This window comes from Apium graveolens, chromosome 5, assembly GCF_009905375.1.
Source record: "Apium graveolens cultivar Ventura chromosome 5, ASM990537v1, whole genome shotgun sequence".
Taxonomy (NCBI): Eukaryota; Viridiplantae; Streptophyta; class Magnoliopsida; order Apiales; family Apiaceae; genus Apium; species Apium graveolens.
Genome location: NC_133651.1, coordinates 236,818,817 through 236,836,952, shown reverse-complemented (window position 1 = coordinate 236,836,952; position 18,136 = coordinate 236,818,817). Strand labels below are relative to the sequence as shown.

Below are 18,136 nucleotides of genomic sequence, written 5' to 3'. Positions count from 1 at the left end.
TGAGCTCTAGAAGAACCAGCCTCATCTCGCCTTGACCTCGGCATGGTAGCACCTCATGCTAGACGCCCTCTTGGAAGACGATAACCCAGCCCATGCTCCTCGGGCTCACCACCGGTCCACTCCTGCATCGCATGCAGAGTCCCGGAGTCGATAGGAGCGGCCGATAACTGCAACTGTTCATGAGATGGCCACTGAACTCCCACTGCTCGGCAAAGCTTTGTAACCGTGGATGCATAAGGGATGTTCATGTGCTTAGCTCCCCTCAAAAACTTCAGAATCCCTTGGTAGATGAACTCATCAAGGTCCACATAGTACTACTCATTCAAAATTCCCCATAACAACTGTGCTCTCTCAACTGTGACCTCATGTGCATGTGAAGTAGGTAGAATATTAGCGCAAATAAGAGCATTCCATGCACGGACATACCTGTTCATCGCAATCTCCGGAAAATGGCGATACTCGTTAATCCCAGTCTTGAAAGTCCAAACTGTGCCCGACCTACACAGAGTAGCACAAATAAAATCCAAGTCAAAATCCTCAGCAGTCTTCTCGTTCCAATTCTCCTCCGTGGGCTTCCTATGTCGCTGCCCAATCACACAGCGAATCGTCGCAGGGTGATAATCCACCGTCATCCCTCGAACAACAGAAAACCCATTCTTCTCAGCCTTCACGTTCGCATAGAACTCGCGAACCACGCTCATCGGAACTGCTTCAGGAGACTCACAAAAAGCAATCCAACCCTTCTCAGCAATCATAGGCAACAACTCACCATCCCTCCCTGATGGTAAGAACCCCCTCTCCTTCAAAATTGGCTTACCCAGAAGCCTAGTATACTCCTCAATAGCCCTATCATTCAAACGAGGCCTCGCAGCAGTACCCCTCGAAGAATCATCAGTAGGGACAGTGTTGCTACTATCAATAGTCCTGGATCTCTTGGGTTCCATCGAAACTGAGAAAAAGTGTTTAAGATTTGTGTTTTTTTGAGTTAGGGAGAGAGTTTAAGGTTTGTAAGTGTATGGGGAGTATATGGAATAGGTGTATGTATATATAGGGTAGCGATTAGGGTAAAATTTGATTAGGAGTGGGTTTGAGGGTTAAAAATATGGGATAATGGGGAAATAGGTCGTGGGTAATGGGCTGTGATTTGTTTTTTTATTTTTCAGATTTTTTTTGGATTTTTATTGGACTTAAAAAATTTCTCCCAGTCGGCCCCTGAGCGGTCGCTCAGCAGAGCTGAGCGGGCGCTCAGGGGTCTTCTCGAATTTTTTTTTACTTGCCCTGTTTTTCTGATTTTTTTGTGGTTTTGGATAGGTTATTAACTTCTAAGGGTTCCTGTAACAACAAATCATGGGTTTCCTCCCAAGAAGCGCTTCTTTTTCGTCATTAGCTTGACGTAGCGTACCTTACTCAAGTTGACAATAAAACGGCACTAACCACTTCCCGGTTTGTTGTGTCCCCATAGTAGTGCTTCAAACACTGACCATTAACCTTGAATGCTTGGTCCGGATCATTGTCAAAATTCTCCACCGCTCCATCTAGAAACACAGTTTTGACAATAAAAGGTTCAGACCACCTTGATTTTAGCTTCCCAGGAAAAAGTCGGAGACGGGAGTTGAATAAAAGAACTTGCTGCCCCGGCATGAATAACTTAGGATGTAGCTTCCTGTCGTGCCACATTTTCACTTTTTCCTTGTACATTTTATTGTTCTCGTACGCGTGGAGTCGAAATTCATCAAGTTCATTAAGCTGAAGCATTCGCTTCTTTCCAGCTGCATCTAGATCCAGGTTCAACTTCTTCAACGCCCAATAGGCCTTATGCTCAAGCTCCGCAGGTAAATGACATCCCTTACCATACACAAGTTCAAACGGGGACATCCCAAGTGGAGTCTTATATGCTGTTCTGTAAGCCCAAACAGCTTCATCGAGCTTTAAAGACCAATCCTTCCTTGACGGACAAAAAACCTTCTCTAAAATGCGCCTGATATCTCTGTTAGACACTTCCGCTTGACCATTTGTTTGCGGATGATAGGCAGTAACAATACGATTATTCACATTGTAGCGCTGCATCATAGAAGTAAACTTACGGTTGCAGAAATGCGACCCTTCATCACTTATGATTACTCATGGCATTCCAAACCTTGTGAAAATCTGCTTATGAAGAAAGTTCAACACTGCCTTTGCATCATTCGTCGGTAAAGCTTTGACTTCTACCCATTTTGAGATATAATTGACTACCAGCAAGATGTATTGATTATTGCAGGACGAGACAAAAGGCCCCATGAAATCAATTCCCCAAACATCAAAGACCTCGACTTCAAGCATCACATTTAACGGCATATCATCCTTTCTCGTAAGATTTCCCACTCTTTGGCAACGATCACACCTTAAAACGAACTGATGAGCATCCTTAAACAAAGTAGGCCAGAAAAAACCTGCTTGCAGAATACGAGCTGCCGTCTTCTCACCACCATAGTGTCCACCATAAACTGCGGAGTGGCAGTCTCGTAATATCCCCTCCGTCTCACAGAATGGGATACATCTCCTGATGATCTGGTCAGCTCCCTGTCTAAAAAAATACGGTTCATCCCACATATACCACTTCACCTCATGCAGAAACTTCTTCTTTTGAGCTGTGGTCAAATTAGGAGGCATTATATTTCTGACAAGATAATTCACAATATCTGCGAACCATGGCTCTTCCTCCTGAGCTGCGAACAACTGCTCATCCGGAAACGATTCATTGATCAATGTCTTATCATGTGAAGTAGACTCGGGATTCTCCAATCTAGAGAGATGGTCAGCTACTTGATTCTCAGTACCTTTTCGATCCTTGATCTCTAACTCAAATTCCTGTAGTAAGAGCACCCAACGAATGAGTCTCGACTTCGAATCCTTCTTGGAAACCAAATAGCGAATGCCCGCATGATCAGTGAACACTGTCACCTTTGTCCCAAGCAAATAAGATCGAAATTTTTCGAAACCAAAGACTATAGCCAAGAGCTCCTTCTCAGTAGTGGTGTAGTTCATTTGGGCCCCATTTAAGGTCTTGCTAGCATAGTAGACCACATGAAAGATATTATTCTTGTGCTGCCCAAGAACTGCGCCCACCGCATAATCACTCGCATCACACATCATCTCAAAAGGCTATGTCCAATCAGGTGCTGTAATAACTGGTGTAGTTATCAAACTCTTCTTGAGAGTCTCGAATGCCGTCAAGAAGTCATCATCAAATTTAAAAGGCACATCCTTCTCAAACAAGTTGCACAACGGCTTAGATATCTTCGAAAAGTCCTTGATGAAACGCCGATAAAAACCCGCATGACCAAGAAAACTACGGATTCCTTTCACAGAAATCGGTGGTGGAAGATTTTCAATGACTCCCACCTTGGCTTTGTCCACCTCAAGACCCTTGCTAGAGACCTTATACCCAAGAATAATGCCTTCACGCACCATAAAATGACATTTTTCCCAATTGAGCACCAAATTAGTTTCCACACACCTTTTGAGTACTGCACGAAGATTATTCAAACATTCATCATACGAATGTCCAAAGACGGAGAAGTCGTCCATGAACACCTCGACATTATTTCCAATCATGTCAGAGAATATAGCCATCATACATCTCTGAAAAGTGGCCGGTGCGCCACATAACCCAAACGAAACTCTGCGAAAAGCAAACGTGCCAAATGGACAAGTGAAGGTAGTCTTTTCTTGATCCTCTGGTGCAATACAAATATGATTATACCTTGAATAGCCATCCAGAAGACAATAATACTCATGACCGGCCAACCTGTCAAGCATCTGATCAATAAACGGAAGAGGGAAGTGATCCTTCCTTGTGGCTTTGTTCAACTTTCTGTAGTCCATGCATACCCTCCGTCATGTGACTGTTCTCGTGGGGATGAGCTCATTCTTCTCATTTGCTACCACAGTGATACCTCCTTTCTTAGGTACACATTGCACGGGGCTCACCCAAGAACTGTCAGAAATAGGATAAATGATTCCTGCATCCAGCCACTTCAGAATTTCTTTCTTCACCACTTCTTTCATGATAGGATTAAGTCTGCGTTGTTCCTCAACAGTCGGCTTACTACCCTCCTCTAGCAGAATCTTATGCATGCAGTATGAAGGGCTGATCCCTTTGATGTCTGATATAGTCCAACCGATAGCCGATTTGAATTCTCTCAAGATCCTTAAGAGCTTGTCCTCCTCACTACCCGAAAGGTTAGATGCAATAATAACAGGTAAAATAGATGCATCACCTAAAAAAGCATACCTCAAGTGTTCAGGAAATGGTTTAAGCTCCTAGGTAGGTGCTTCCTCAATAGATGGTTTGAGCTTTCCTTCAGCATTTTTGAGGTCAGAAGTACCAAGAGATTCAAATGGCATGTCTAGCTTTCGCCTCCAGGGAGAAGCATTTAGATATTGTAGTTGCTCATTGCCATCCTCATCATCATTGTCAAAATTCCCCATTAAGGCTTTCTCTAATGCATCAGATATTAGCATATGATCAAGTTCTGAAGTAACCACAGAATCAATCAAATCCACTTTTAAGCACTCCTCATCTTCTGTAGGGAATTTCATTGCTTTGAATACATTGAATGTCACATCATGATCCTGCACTCGCATAGTAAGTTCACCTTTCTGCACATCTATCAAGGTACGGCCTGTAGCCAAGAAAGGTCTTCCCAATATTATGGGAATCTTCTTATCTTCCTCGAAATCCAGAATAACAAAGTCTGCAGGAAAGAAGAGCTTATCCACCTAAACTAGCACATCCTCCACTATGCCTCGTGGGTAAGTAATAGAACGATCAGCCAATTGTAGAGACATGTAGGTGGGCTTTGGATCAGGCAAATTCAACTTTTTGAAGATCGACAACGGCATCAGATTGATGCTTGCTCCCAAATCACATAGGCACTTGTCAAAAGACAACTTGCCAATGGTGCAAGGAATGGTGAAGCTACCTGGATCTTTAAGCTTTGGAGGTAACTTTTGTTTCAGCACAACACTGCATTCTTCCGTTAGAGCAACGGTCTCAAGATCATCCAGTTTCACCTTCCTTGAAAGAATACTCTTCATAAATTTCGAATAACTAGGCATTTACTCCAAAGCCTCAGCGAAAGGTATATTGATGTGAAGTTTCTTGAACACCTCTAGAAACTTACCGAACTGCTTATCCAGCTCTTGTTGTTACAATCTCTTAGGTAAAGGTGGTGGAGGATAGAGCTGTTTCTCCCCTGTATTACCCTCAGGTAGAGTGTGTTCAACAGTAGTCTTCCTTGGTTCCGCCGCTTTCTCCTTTTGCTTAGCTTCTTCATCACCAGCTTCAGCTTCTCCTTCTTTTGCTTTTTTAGCATCAACAACTTTTCCAGGCCTTAAGGTAATAGCCTTGACTTGCTCTTTAGCTTCCTTCCTGCCTGGCACTTCAGTATCACTGGGAAGTGTGCCAGGTTGATGATTGAGCACTACATTGGCTACTTGACCGATTTGATTTTCCAAGGTCTTGATAGAAACCGCCTGACTTTTGCACAACAACTTAAGTTCCTCAAAATCAGCACTAGAGGGTGGAGCTGCACCTCCTTGTTGAGGATATGATTGCCTTTGAGCATAATGCTGTGGTTGCTGGAATCCAGGTGGATTAAACTGTTTACTTACACCTTGCTGATATGGTTGCTGAATAGCATTCTGATTATTATTCCAGCTGAAATTTGGATGATTTCTGTTGTTAGGATGATACGTAGCTGGCACAGGCTGTTGCTGTAGCTGGCACAGGCTGCTGCTGTCGCTGATAATTGTTCACAAACTGAACAAATTCTTTAACAAGAGAACACTGATCCGTAGCATGAGAACCTGCACAAAGCTCACAGACCATAGCTATCTGATTGACCCCATAGGTGGCTAGAGAGTCGACCTTCGTAGACAGCGCTTGGAGCTGCGCTGTAATAGTTGTTGCTGCATCGACTTCCAGAATACCTGCTACCTTCCCATGCATCATCCTTTGAGTTGGGTTTTGATGCTCATTTGCAGCCATAGTCTCAATAAGATTATAAGCCTCAATATAGCTTTTGGCCCACAAGGCGCCTCCAGCTGCTGTATTGAGCATGGGCCGAGATTGGGCCCCCAAACCATTATAGAAACCAGTGATCACCATCCAATCAGGCATTTCATGATGTGGACACTTTCTCAACATCTCTTTGTAGTGCTCCCAAGCTTCGCACATAGATTCTGTAGGTTGCTGCGCAAATTGAGTAAGAGCACTCCTCATAGCAGCAGTTTTTGCCATTGGATAAAACTTCACCAGAAACTTTTGCGCAAGATCTTGCCAAGTAGTGATAGATCCAGCTGGTTCAGAATGTAACCAGTCCTTAGCTTTATCCCTCAGTGAGAATGGGAAAAGCCTCAGCTTGATAGCCTCATCAGTCACACCATTATATTTGAAAGTACTGCAGATCTCGACAAAATTCCTTATGTGCATGTTGGGGTCTTCAGTCGCAACACCTCCAAAAGAAACATAATTCTGCTTGATTTCAAAGTTATTGGCCTCAATAGCTGGGTGCATGATGCTAGACTGAATGTCATCAATTTTGGGCCGAGAAAAGTCCATAAGAGCTGGATCTGCCGGAACTAAACGATCGCCCATGGTTAATGGTTCTTTCTGCTCACTTCCTGAATCCGAATCTTCAAAATCTATCTTCTCCGGAATATCACGAACTTCGTCTGTCTCCTCAGTCGTATCTAAAGTCCTCTTGCGAGTACGAGAACGAGTTTGCATAAACGCTCGCTAAAGTACCTGAAACACAACCGGAAACAATAAGTAACACGTCTTAATCACTGAGTCCTAATGACCAATGACGGTAAGTTCATAAACTAAACAAATACGCCGAGTCCCCGGTAGCGGCGCCAAAAACTTGTTAGGGCGAAAACACGCGCTAATAACACACGCAAGTATACGCGTTCGCAAGTAATATAGAATACTTTCTAGTTCGTTCCCACAGAGACTCGGACTAATTATGTTCAATTAAACTCATTCACCAGTGTATGATTACTTCTCAATGTTAAAACAATAACACTTACATTTGATTAACTAGTTATTAATTACAATTAACTACTAGAATTAAGCACTTAATTAACACTTAAATTAACAATATTAAAACACTCATGAGATCACAACTTCATTACTACTTCCTTCAATAACTATTGTTATTACCCTTAGCATGCAACAGTGATGATATTAATCGAATAACACGAAACTGATAAAAGCCAACTTTCATTGTACTAATACCATTCTACCAAGCATCCAAAATTAAGATAGAAGTTGAATAGGCATCAATTATGTTGAGTCCCTATATGTCTACAGAAATTGACAACATAACAATTTAAGCACAAGTTATTCCTTTTGATTACACAGGGCAAGTAAAACGGTTAGAGTTACCCACTAATCATGCATACTCTTACATGAACCTATGCTAGAATGGCAAGTTCTAAACCTCAACATCCACCGTCGCTTCACAAGAGATTAACATCTTATCTTATATGTTTGCGATGCATATAAGACGAATACGCACAACCAATACTAGATATCATACAATCATCACACACTAAGGTATTAAACAACTAACTAAAGAATTCCATAGTAAATCCGTTACAACCCCATGATCACGATTAGCCCATGATAGCACTCATCGTCATCATGGGTTCATATGAAAACATGATAATAACACACGAGAATAATAACTAAAACTACTTATATTAAACCAGAGTACGTCACAAGAGTAAATAGGTTCAAAGTAAAGAAAACTAGCATCCAACGTTACAAGGAAATAAAGAATCACAAGAAAATATGCTTCCTCTTCGTTGCGGTGTGCTAAAACGGTCTTCTTCCTTATCTCCTCGCTCTTCGATTAATACTACGATCCAACCCTTGTGAAACATCTCTGAAATCTACTTATATTGGAGTCCCATAAAGCCCAGCTAACTCAGAAGTTGGAAGTCAAACAGAAATAGGAGTCTAAAATATTAATTCTAAAAATCCGACCCTGCGCGGCCGCTCAGCATTCCTGAGCGGGCGCTCAGCTTCCTGAGCGGTCGCTCAGCAGAGCTGAGTGGGCGCTCAGCCCCCTACTGGAAACTGATTTGTTTTCCTCCCGTTTCTTCGCTATAATCTGCTCCTATCTTCTCACTTGCAATGCTAAACATATGCCAAGGCTTATTATTGATGAAATCTCTTCCGAAATGTAATTAATACCCTGAAATGCACAAACACTAGAAAAACGCATCAAATACACAAAATACTTGATTTCAAGACACCAATTCAAGCTATTATAAGACGTTCTAAGTGGTACAAAATGCCACTTATCGGTATTAATAGTAGATTATATTTCTAATAGCAGGCTACAGTATTAAGCTAGTAAGGGTAAACAGGTAATTTACCAATTACTTACTTATTAGGTATTCAAAAGAGCCTTTAAATAGACTCATCAGTTGTAATTTTCAAATTATGAAATATATGAAAAGGAACTCTATCGCTTATACGATGGTAAATGAGCTCCCCCGTCGTTAACATGAATGAAAATTTTGGTCCACCAAGGTGAAAACGGGAAATAATTTTGACAATTTTTCGCCAAAAATTGAAATTTTCAGATCCAGTAATTAGCCCTAATTAGGGCCAATTAGTAAAAGTTAGATAATAATTTGCCCCGATTATGGCCAATTCCCTCGATTAAGGTAAATTAGCATAATATAGTTTATAATTAGCATATATTAAGGTTAACTAACAACTTACGCTAAATAATTAGCCCTGATTAGAGCCGATTAGCCGTATTTAAGGCCAATTAGCATACTTTAGCTTAAAGTTAGGCTATGTTAAGATTATTTACCAACTTTTGTCTTGTAATTAGCCCCGATTAAGACCAATTAGCCTCAATTAGGGTCTGTGAGTGACTTTCACCTTATAATTAACCTTGACGAAGGTTAAAAGGTGATCAAAGCCCGACATATTACCCCGATTAAGGCAATTTATCGTTAAACGCTATTCAATTAGCCTCGTAAAGGACCAAAAGGTGAAATATCACTTAATATTGAACAAGTCACTGTGAATGTGTAGTTCGCTACACACTTCATAATATGATTGAACCCAAGAAGGGACGAAACTAGCTCCGAGTCACAATTAGACCATCATAATTTCCACGAAAACTCTAGAAGTTTTACCGGAAGTTGGGGGCAAATGATATGGATGAAAAGTAATCCTTAAAGATACAATTAATGTTGAAATAATTGTGTCCTAAAATTTATCGGTCAAAACTTTAATGTCACAGCAAACTAGGTCTTCATGGTTACGACCCAATATGAGTCTTGATAATCCGAGCAGACTGTGATGACCACGACCCAAAGTGGGTCGTGTAGCCCGATGCCCAAAATCAGCTACGTGATAGGCCCGACGAGCAGATCTGAGAATGAGGTCCATAATGACACAAATGTCGTATTCAACATAGAAACAGACTCCTTCTAGGGAGGATCTATAATTCACCGTCCAGGAGAGTCCTACCTACCATTGAAGTAAGAGACTCGTCCACCAAGTCTCCCTACCCTAGTCTAACCCTAAACTCAACATCTATATAAAGGGCTCTACCCTTCAACCTAGAACTACGTTTTTGGCTTGATTCTCTACAATAAAGAAATACGTATGCATCTTACAAGGGCATCTAGTCCCTACCGCGAGAACAACCATTAAATCTCCAAACTCAACAATCCAACATTATTTGTAATCACAACCCTAATTTTTATTTCACACCACCGTTATAAAACTCGTTGTTATAATGGAGGTAATGGGCATGGTCGAATGGGGTAAGGTAATCATTTTATTCAATAATAACATTATTAAACAAAGATATAAAATGTTAAAATACTGACATATACAAACATTAAAATAATTATTTAATTCAATAATAGTATTATTAAACAAAAAGATCAAGTCTCGATTTCTGAGTACAAACACTTAATGTTAATATTAGAGAAAGGTAACATAATGTTATTCTTGAAAATCTATCTTGCACTAACTATTAAAATTATTAAATAGTTTCTACTTACTTTAATAATTATATGATCTATGAAATTGTAATTAAATAAGATTGATTATTTTGATTTTTTGGACAAAAAATAATTTTTTTATAAAACTTATTGAGATGGAGAAAAATATTGTCTAATTATTTTAAAGAACATCCCGTTTGCACGGGTACAATTACAAAACTAATCTAAACAAAAGTATGTCCAGTTATATATTCTTATAAATCAAATCTAATTGTGAAGTCTAGTTTTAACATTTATAAAAATTTCATCTAACGCCTTGTTTGGTGTAAGAGTGTCCTTGTCATATCTTCTAGCATGAGTGCAAGTTTTATTATAAGCCATTATTTGTTCAAAAAAATGGGAAAGAAAATTGATTATCCATAATTGGAGCCAAGTTTCCCAGGGTGAGCACAAAACCGCACAAACAGCAAAAACCGCCCGCACCGCACCAAATCACACCGCAAAACGCGGTTTTTAATTTTCGTGGTGCGGTTGCAGTTTGAATTTTTAATAAACCGCGCGGTGCGGTGCGGGTTGTGGTTTTAAATTTCTGAAATGCGGTTCAAACCGCACCGCACCGCAATATTTAATATTATATATATATATATATATACACTTATATTCCTATCGGATAACATAAACAACCATTTTATGTTCTTAGTTAAACTGAATTTCACCACGTGGTCATATCATCCTTATTGAGTTAGAATTATATGTTAAATTCATTAAGGAATTCAAATGGATCACACGATCTTCTGACAAATAAAAATAAGACTACACAGTCTCTTGTTTGTATTTCTTCACTAGGAAAACCAAAATCCAAGTATTTATACTAGTGAACTAAGATATTGCATTCTGATTGACTAAAACTATTTTCGGAAATTTGATTAAATTTAAGTTTTGTATTTATTTAATTTTTTTGAACTTGTAAAGTATAAACCGCAGTGAACCGCACCACACCGCACCGCATTTTCGTGGTGTGGTTTATGCGGTTTTCGAGGGTACGCGGTGCGGTTGCGGTTTGGAAATTTGAGCAAATCACATGTGCGGTTTGGTTTGCGGTTTGAGGAAAAAACCGCACCGCCCGCACCGCTCTCACCCCTAAGTTTCCCCATCAACCAAAGTCCCAACTTTAATTTAAATTTAGATAAAATATGATTACTATAAGTAATTTAATTTAATAAGATATAAAATGATATTCTTAACATTTAAGAAAGTACTGACCGGCGTTTGATCGGGAAACGAAATGGAATACAAAGAGGGGGAATGAGGAGAAAAAAAGAATGATACTGAATTATTTTACTTGTTTGTTTATAAAAAGTTACATAATTAGATTAATATTTGATTTTTCTAATATCATGTAATGTAAAAAGAGTCAAATGTATTTATATTTATAACAATATAATTCATTTACATTAACAAAATTATTATAATTAATTTATGACATCTTTAACTTTTTAAATAAATTGACATATAAATTAGATATCAAAATTATTTTAAATTTATGAACAGTGAATAATAAATAATTTTTTATTTTTAAAAAATAATTTTCATATAAATCATTTTTTTGGATTGAAAGATTTAAATTATAATTAAAATGAAAACAAATGTTAGGATGCGAAAATAATTACCTGGCCAGAGGTGGGACTGGATATTGAGATTTGGAATCAACCTAAAACTAAAAAACGGAAAAGTAAATATTAATTTTTTCTAAACAAATATCAGTAATGCAATGAAAATGAATCTAATTAATTATTTATCTTTCCCTTTATTAATTACCTTACCCAAATCAGATGCCCCTGGCAGTCTGTTAAACCACTATTTTCATTCATGACATGCAAGTACACAGTCGTATAGGAAAAGGAAAAGGGGGCCGATAAAACTGCTAGAAATGTGAATGTGTACAAGTTTTATTTAACTTTAGATGTTATTACAATATTAACAAATATTTATAGTTTTAACTCCGCTCACCATAAAATGATATTTTATTTATAATCAACGTGAAGGGTAAATTTAGTTTGATGTAATACATTTAGAAAAAGAGTTCAAGATTAATTAATAATAAAAAATACAAACATTAATTTGATATTACGAAATTAGCATGTTTAATAGTTGAAAAAGTTTTATTGATAAAGAAGTACCGGTTACAGTGGTCAACTAGTGATTTTTTTTTGGGGCAGTAAGTCAACTAGTGATTTGGTAAAGCCTAACTAAAGGCAACTCTAGAATCGTCATGTTGACTTTAATTGACTAATCATAAGGAGGAAGTTACGGCAGCACTTACAGGAGCACAAAACACAACAATTCTAGAAGAGCCTTTCGTCCCTCCCACCACTTGCAAAGGCGGCCTATCTAGTGCCTACTTGCTGCCTTCTCCTTGTTCACATAGTCCAAACTATAGGATTAATCAACCAAAATAAAGGTCCAGGATACAGTGTTATTTAAATAAAAAAAAATCCCAAAATATCATTAGTCAGCTGTTTAACAAATTAAACATAAACATCAGGTAAGTCAAAATTTTAACATATCTGTTACTATTAGACTGAGTTAATTTTACTAATGACCTTTTATTTAAAGAAAATTTCATATGACAATATTAAATTTCAAAAGTATATGTTACAAAAAATAACAATAAATCCCCAATATTAACTTTGGGAAAATATTATTTTCAGAATAATTTTTTTGTTTCCATACTAAATGAAGAGTGAAAAAATAAAATTGTGCCCATTATTTTTTTTTACAATAAGCGCTCTTGAAAATAACTCTTGAAAAAATTGAAATTTCACACTACTGTATCTTGTTCTTGAAAAAACTTTTCCCGTAAATTATTTATAATGTAAAGACAGGTAAAGGGTACTGCAGGAAGGTAAACGATTTCCCACCTAGTAGCAAGACTTCAAATATTTCCACATGTGGATCCACTTGGGAAATATCCTGCAACCTATCATCTTACATAACTTTTATCTCGAAACTTTGACTCAAATTAAAACTTAGCACCTTTCTCTGACTCATTTTAGTTCCTATATATAACCCATCTTTCACATACTCAAAATATAACAGCAACTACTCTTCTTATTCTTCTGCTTATCATACATTTCACAGGGCCTGCAGCCTAGCTAGACACATGGACTTGTTGTACGATATCGTTGATCATGATCAAACTGCCTATGAAAATGATGGTGATGATAAATTCTACGCCGAACTTGAGAGGAGAATTCTTGTGTTGATTAACACAGCTGATGAGGGTGATCACTCCAAGAATTCACGGATGATAGGAGGAACAAGAAATTATTCGACTCGTCGAGATCAAAGCTATTTTGATTGGACAGAGACCGAGAATCCTCCTAGCTCGGTGCCAAGCACGATATTGAACTTGTGGAGATCCAACGTTAACGGAACTGGAGTATTTATACCTCATATGGTTAAGGCCAAAAGAAGAAACAAGAATCGTACGTTTTCTCTGCCTCTCTAGCTTTCGTATATATCTAGTTTTCTAAAATTATATATACTTCAAAAGATGTCTATACATAAAACTTTAAGTTATGAGAATTGCTTCAAACTAACGTTTAAATATTGTGATGTACAGGAGGAAGAAAAGCCAGAACGGAACGAGAAATGTACAAGGCGAAAGCAGTGGCAAATTAGAATTGACAGATATATCAAGATATGTTAGCTAGAAAATATGTACAGTTACATCTACTTTTTTGTGCAATAAGAGAGTACCTTGTCATGGATTGATTCAACTCCCTTGATAGCAAGACAAATACTCGTATCTCTACATATTGAGTTCATTATTTCATTAGAAAATTTCAGTTTGTGACACCATGGCTATTCAAGATCACTGTCTGGGAAAGAGGGACAGAAAATAAAAATAAAAAAGAGGTTAAGGAATGACATGTCTTTGATCAGCTTGTGCACAAGTGCCTTGTACTCTGTCCTATAAAGAAATTCATTTTACAAAGGTTTGTTTACCTTTAAGAAAGGATGTTTGTTTATACTTTCAAAAAAAAAAGGAGAAAGGATGTTTATGCAAAAATTGTAATATCGAATATGCATTACGCATTCATTACAAAATTTTTTAAAACAAGTGCTAAGAGAATCCGTTAATGATCATTTGCAATATCTCAATATTTACGCACATTTTTACTCGTAGACTTGTAGTCTTATCTCAAACTCTAATATTATTTTGTACTATCAAATCAAAAATGGTATTTGAAGTTATTTCCAGAGAAATCATTTTTTGAGTTCGTACTACTTTGCAGGTAGCTCCAATGCCTCTGTTCGGCCGAGAGATGGAGTTGACATCTGTTTTATTTAGTAATTTTGCATTTTCTGTTTATAAGGATAGCTTGTAAACTTACCCATTGTCAGAGTCCGGGGAAAATTCGTTGAATTGCGGATACTAGTCTAAATTCTGTTAGATTATTGATTTACCTTTAGAATATTAAATGTCATAATGAAAATTGGCCACTGTGTTAATTTACGATGACGTATTTACACCAGCCTCCAAATAAGCCCCAGGAAACTATACCTTGAATAATTCCACGTGTTGATTCATTACGAAGCCTTAAACTTGAAGCAATTAAAATGCTAAATGTAAGATGACTGTATTCATTTTTGGGCAAGACATGTCTTAATATAATAAGATTAAGTAACAATTCTAAGTTTAAGTTGACTTATAATTATTATCTAATATGTAATTTTATTTTTTGAGTTTAAGTTGACTTATAATTATTATCTAATATGTAATTTTATTCTTTGAGTCTGTAAGAATGGTGAAAAAAACTAGACTGGAATATTTTCTATAAACAGTGAGCAAGCTAAGAAATTAAATTTTGAAAGAAAATTAAGTCTGAACATACCTCAGAGAAAAGGTATATTAGCTTGAAGAAGAATAATGGTGTATATTGAAAAATTATTTAAATCAGATGTCAAAATGTCACAGGTCAAGTTATGCACAGAAGTCGTATCGAGAAGTTAATTTAATTTGTAGAGAAGTCATCTCACTTGTAGAGAAATCACTTTGTCAATAGAAAAGTAAATATATCGACAAGTCAAATACATGTAGAGAAGTGAAAATATCGAAAAATCAAATACATGTAGAGAAATGGAGATATCGACAAGTCAAATACATGTAGAGAAGTGGAGATCTCAAAAAGTCATTTTACATTGCGATGAAGACATCTCTATACACTTTGAAGATCTCGACAAAAGCTTCACTTGTAGAATGCATCTATCATGAAGATTTCATATTAGTAGTCAACAAACAATTGGAAAGACTACAAATACAACTTGAAGAGTGCAAGATGAAGGGTCAAGATGAACTGGATAAAGGAGTGTCTCAGACCTGGAAGATTGTATACATATATGCAGCACTATTAGTCTATTTTAGTGCAATATTTGTAAACTGTGCATGTCACGGGTCCTTTGTTCCAGTTGTAACTAAACAGTCTAAATTTTCTTGTATTCTTTCAAGTAGAAGCTAAGTTCTTCAAAATTCAAGAACTTAGATTTGTAGCACAAGATCAAGTGAGTTTTGATAATTATTTTTCTGTGTCTTTTACAGTTTCATTACAAAATACTTTAGCTGTTAAGTTCAAATCAAGCCTAAATTCTAAAATTGATTTCTTGAAAATAGTTGATAAAGTTTTTAAGTAAAAATCAAAAAATACACATCCCCCCTCTATGTGTATTTCATACCTAATAAGTGGTATCAGAGCAGAATCTGAAAGTAAACAGATTAGATCTTGGATGTATGAATGCACAGAAGCTTAGTAGTATCGAGATACCTATCTTTGACAAAGGAAACTACACACTGTGGAAGAAAAGGATGATGTTGTTCATCATGATGACATATCCGCTGTATCTTGAGATTCTAAAGCATGGACTCTTCATTATGCTCCAAAAGATCCATCTACATAAACTGAGCTAGAAAAATAGAAGGTCTCACTTGAGAATGGCTTGCAACTATCTTAATTGAGTCTTTTGATAGTGTTATGTACAACAACATTACCAACTGTGAGTCAGCCAAACAAATTCGGGAAAAGATAGAAATCTTATATGAAGGTACTGAAGAGGTAAGATCAAACCAAAGAAGAATCTTGATCTCACAATATGGGGGTTTTATGGATAAACAAAAAGAAGGCATTACTGAAGTGTTTGAGAGGTTCAATAAGCCTATAAATGACTTGCCGTTACATAACAAGTTTTATGATGCTGAGGAGGTCAACCTGAAGTTCTTACTCAGTCTTCCTGACCACTTAGAACAAAAAATTTCTACAATAAAGGAAGGAAGAGATCTAGGTAGAATAACCTTGGAGGTTTTAAATGGAGTTCTAAAAACCTATGAACTTGAGATAGTGTAGAGAAAGTCATTGAAGCTAAATCAAGGACATGTGGTTGATTTGTCAAGTGCCTTGATAGCAAGCGACCAGAAGGTGATTGAAAATGAAACTGAATCTCAAATTTAAGTTGTACAACCTATTGAAAAAAATTACAAATAACCTCAAAAAAAAGTTATTCTGGAAGTAGAAGATGATGAATTCTACACTCTTGATGAGTTGGATGAAATGGATCAATCCATAGCCTACATGGCAAGAAAGTTCTCAAACATAAGATTCAAGAAGCCCGGGTACTTCAAGGATAAAGGTCAATCTCCCTATAACAATGATTGGAAAGGAAAATCTCATATAAAAAACTCAAACACAACTGGAAAGAGTGGTCACAAATCAGGATCTGTGGATAGGTCTAAAATTAGATGCTATAATTATGATGAACCTGATCACTTTGCCATATAATGCAGGAAGCTAAAGAAGGTGAAGAAAGACAAGGCATACTTGGAGCTTGAAGCTAAGTATGAGGCTCTTTTGAAGAAGGAACAAGAAAAGGCCTACATTACAGAGGGAAAAAGTTGGGATGATACAAATGATGAAGATGAAGAATATGGAAATTATGCCCTCGGGGCTATAGAGGAAGGAAACCCATCTCCATTAAAAACTGAGGTACCCATCTTAACCGCGATTGATTGGAATGCCTCTCAATATAAAAAAACTGTTGAATAGATGAGCATGAAAATATTCCACATCCACACAAGTATGGTGGATTCCACTAAAGAAATAAACAAAATGTCTAAAGTGAATGAGAAACTAGAAATAAAGAAACAAGAGTTAGAATAATGATCTTTATTTTTTTTGTGACAAGTTTGATTGCATTCCCTGCACCATGAATGTCATGACTAGCTACCATAAATTAAGAAAAGATCTGAAGGAAATTAACTTTGGATTTGATGTCAAGAATGAGAATGCTAATCAACCTAAGAAAAATGTTTCTTTTGATAATTCAAGCTCTACTCCTGCTAAATCTGCAAAGAAGAAGAATATGTCGAACACTGCTTGGGTAGCTAAAATACTTAATACTCATTGTGTGCTGAGCAAGAAGAATAATTTCATGTGGGTCATTGATAGTGGTTTTTCCAGATACATGACAGGTGATAGAGCCTGCTATCACAATTTGAGGAGATGGCTGGTTCTTTGGTGACCTTTGGAGACAATATCAAGGGATTCACAAAAGGATATAACAATTTGAATTGTGGTAATATTTTCATTCAAGATGTACCACTGGTCGGAGGGCTTGAGGTTAATCCTTTAAGTGTTAGTCAATTCACCAATAGTGGTTTCAAAGTGAACTTTGGCAGAGAAGATTACTCAATCACAAGTAGAAAGACTTGTGAAATTGCTCTCAAAGGAGTAAGAAAAGGAAGCCTGTTTATTGCAGACATGAACTCAACAAATAAGGACAATGCTTTCACACCAAGGAATCAAATGAATTATGTTGGATGTGGCACAAAACGCTCTCACACCTAAACTTCAAGGCAATCAACAGTCTAGTGAGAAGAGAGTTAGTGAGAGACATGCCTACATTGGACTTTGTTCAAGATGAAGTATGTGATGTTTGTTAAAAAGGAAAAATAAATAGATCAAGTCAAAAAATCAAGAATGTGAACTCTATCAATGCTTCTCTATAACTTATTCACATGGATTTGTTTGGTCCTGTGAATGTCATGTCCATT

At 37.1% G+C, this 18,136-nt stretch overlaps 1 protein-coding gene and 1 non-coding gene across 2 annotated transcripts; both read left to right on the top strand.

The window, feature by feature from the left end:
- Window positions 1-6,164: 6,164 nt before the first annotated feature.
- Window positions 6,165-6,271, top strand: LOC141662875 (small nucleolar RNA R71). Its single transcript, XR_012550975.1, has one exon. It is a non-coding gene; the product is annotated as a small nucleolar RNA R71 (small nucleolar RNA).
- A 6,842-nt stretch (window positions 6,272-13,113) lies between these two features.
- On the top strand, window positions 13,114-14,029 carry LOC141724964 (uncharacterized). Its single transcript, XM_074527292.1, has 2 exons — window positions 13,114-13,517; window positions 13,655-14,029. The coding sequence occupies exons 1-2, from the start codon at window positions 13,193-13,195 to the stop codon at window positions 13,711-13,713; spliced, it is 384 nt and encodes a 127-aa protein (XP_074383393.1). The 5' UTR covers window positions 13,114-13,192; the 3' UTR covers window positions 13,714-14,029.
- Window positions 14,030-18,136: the final 4,107 nt, after the last annotated feature.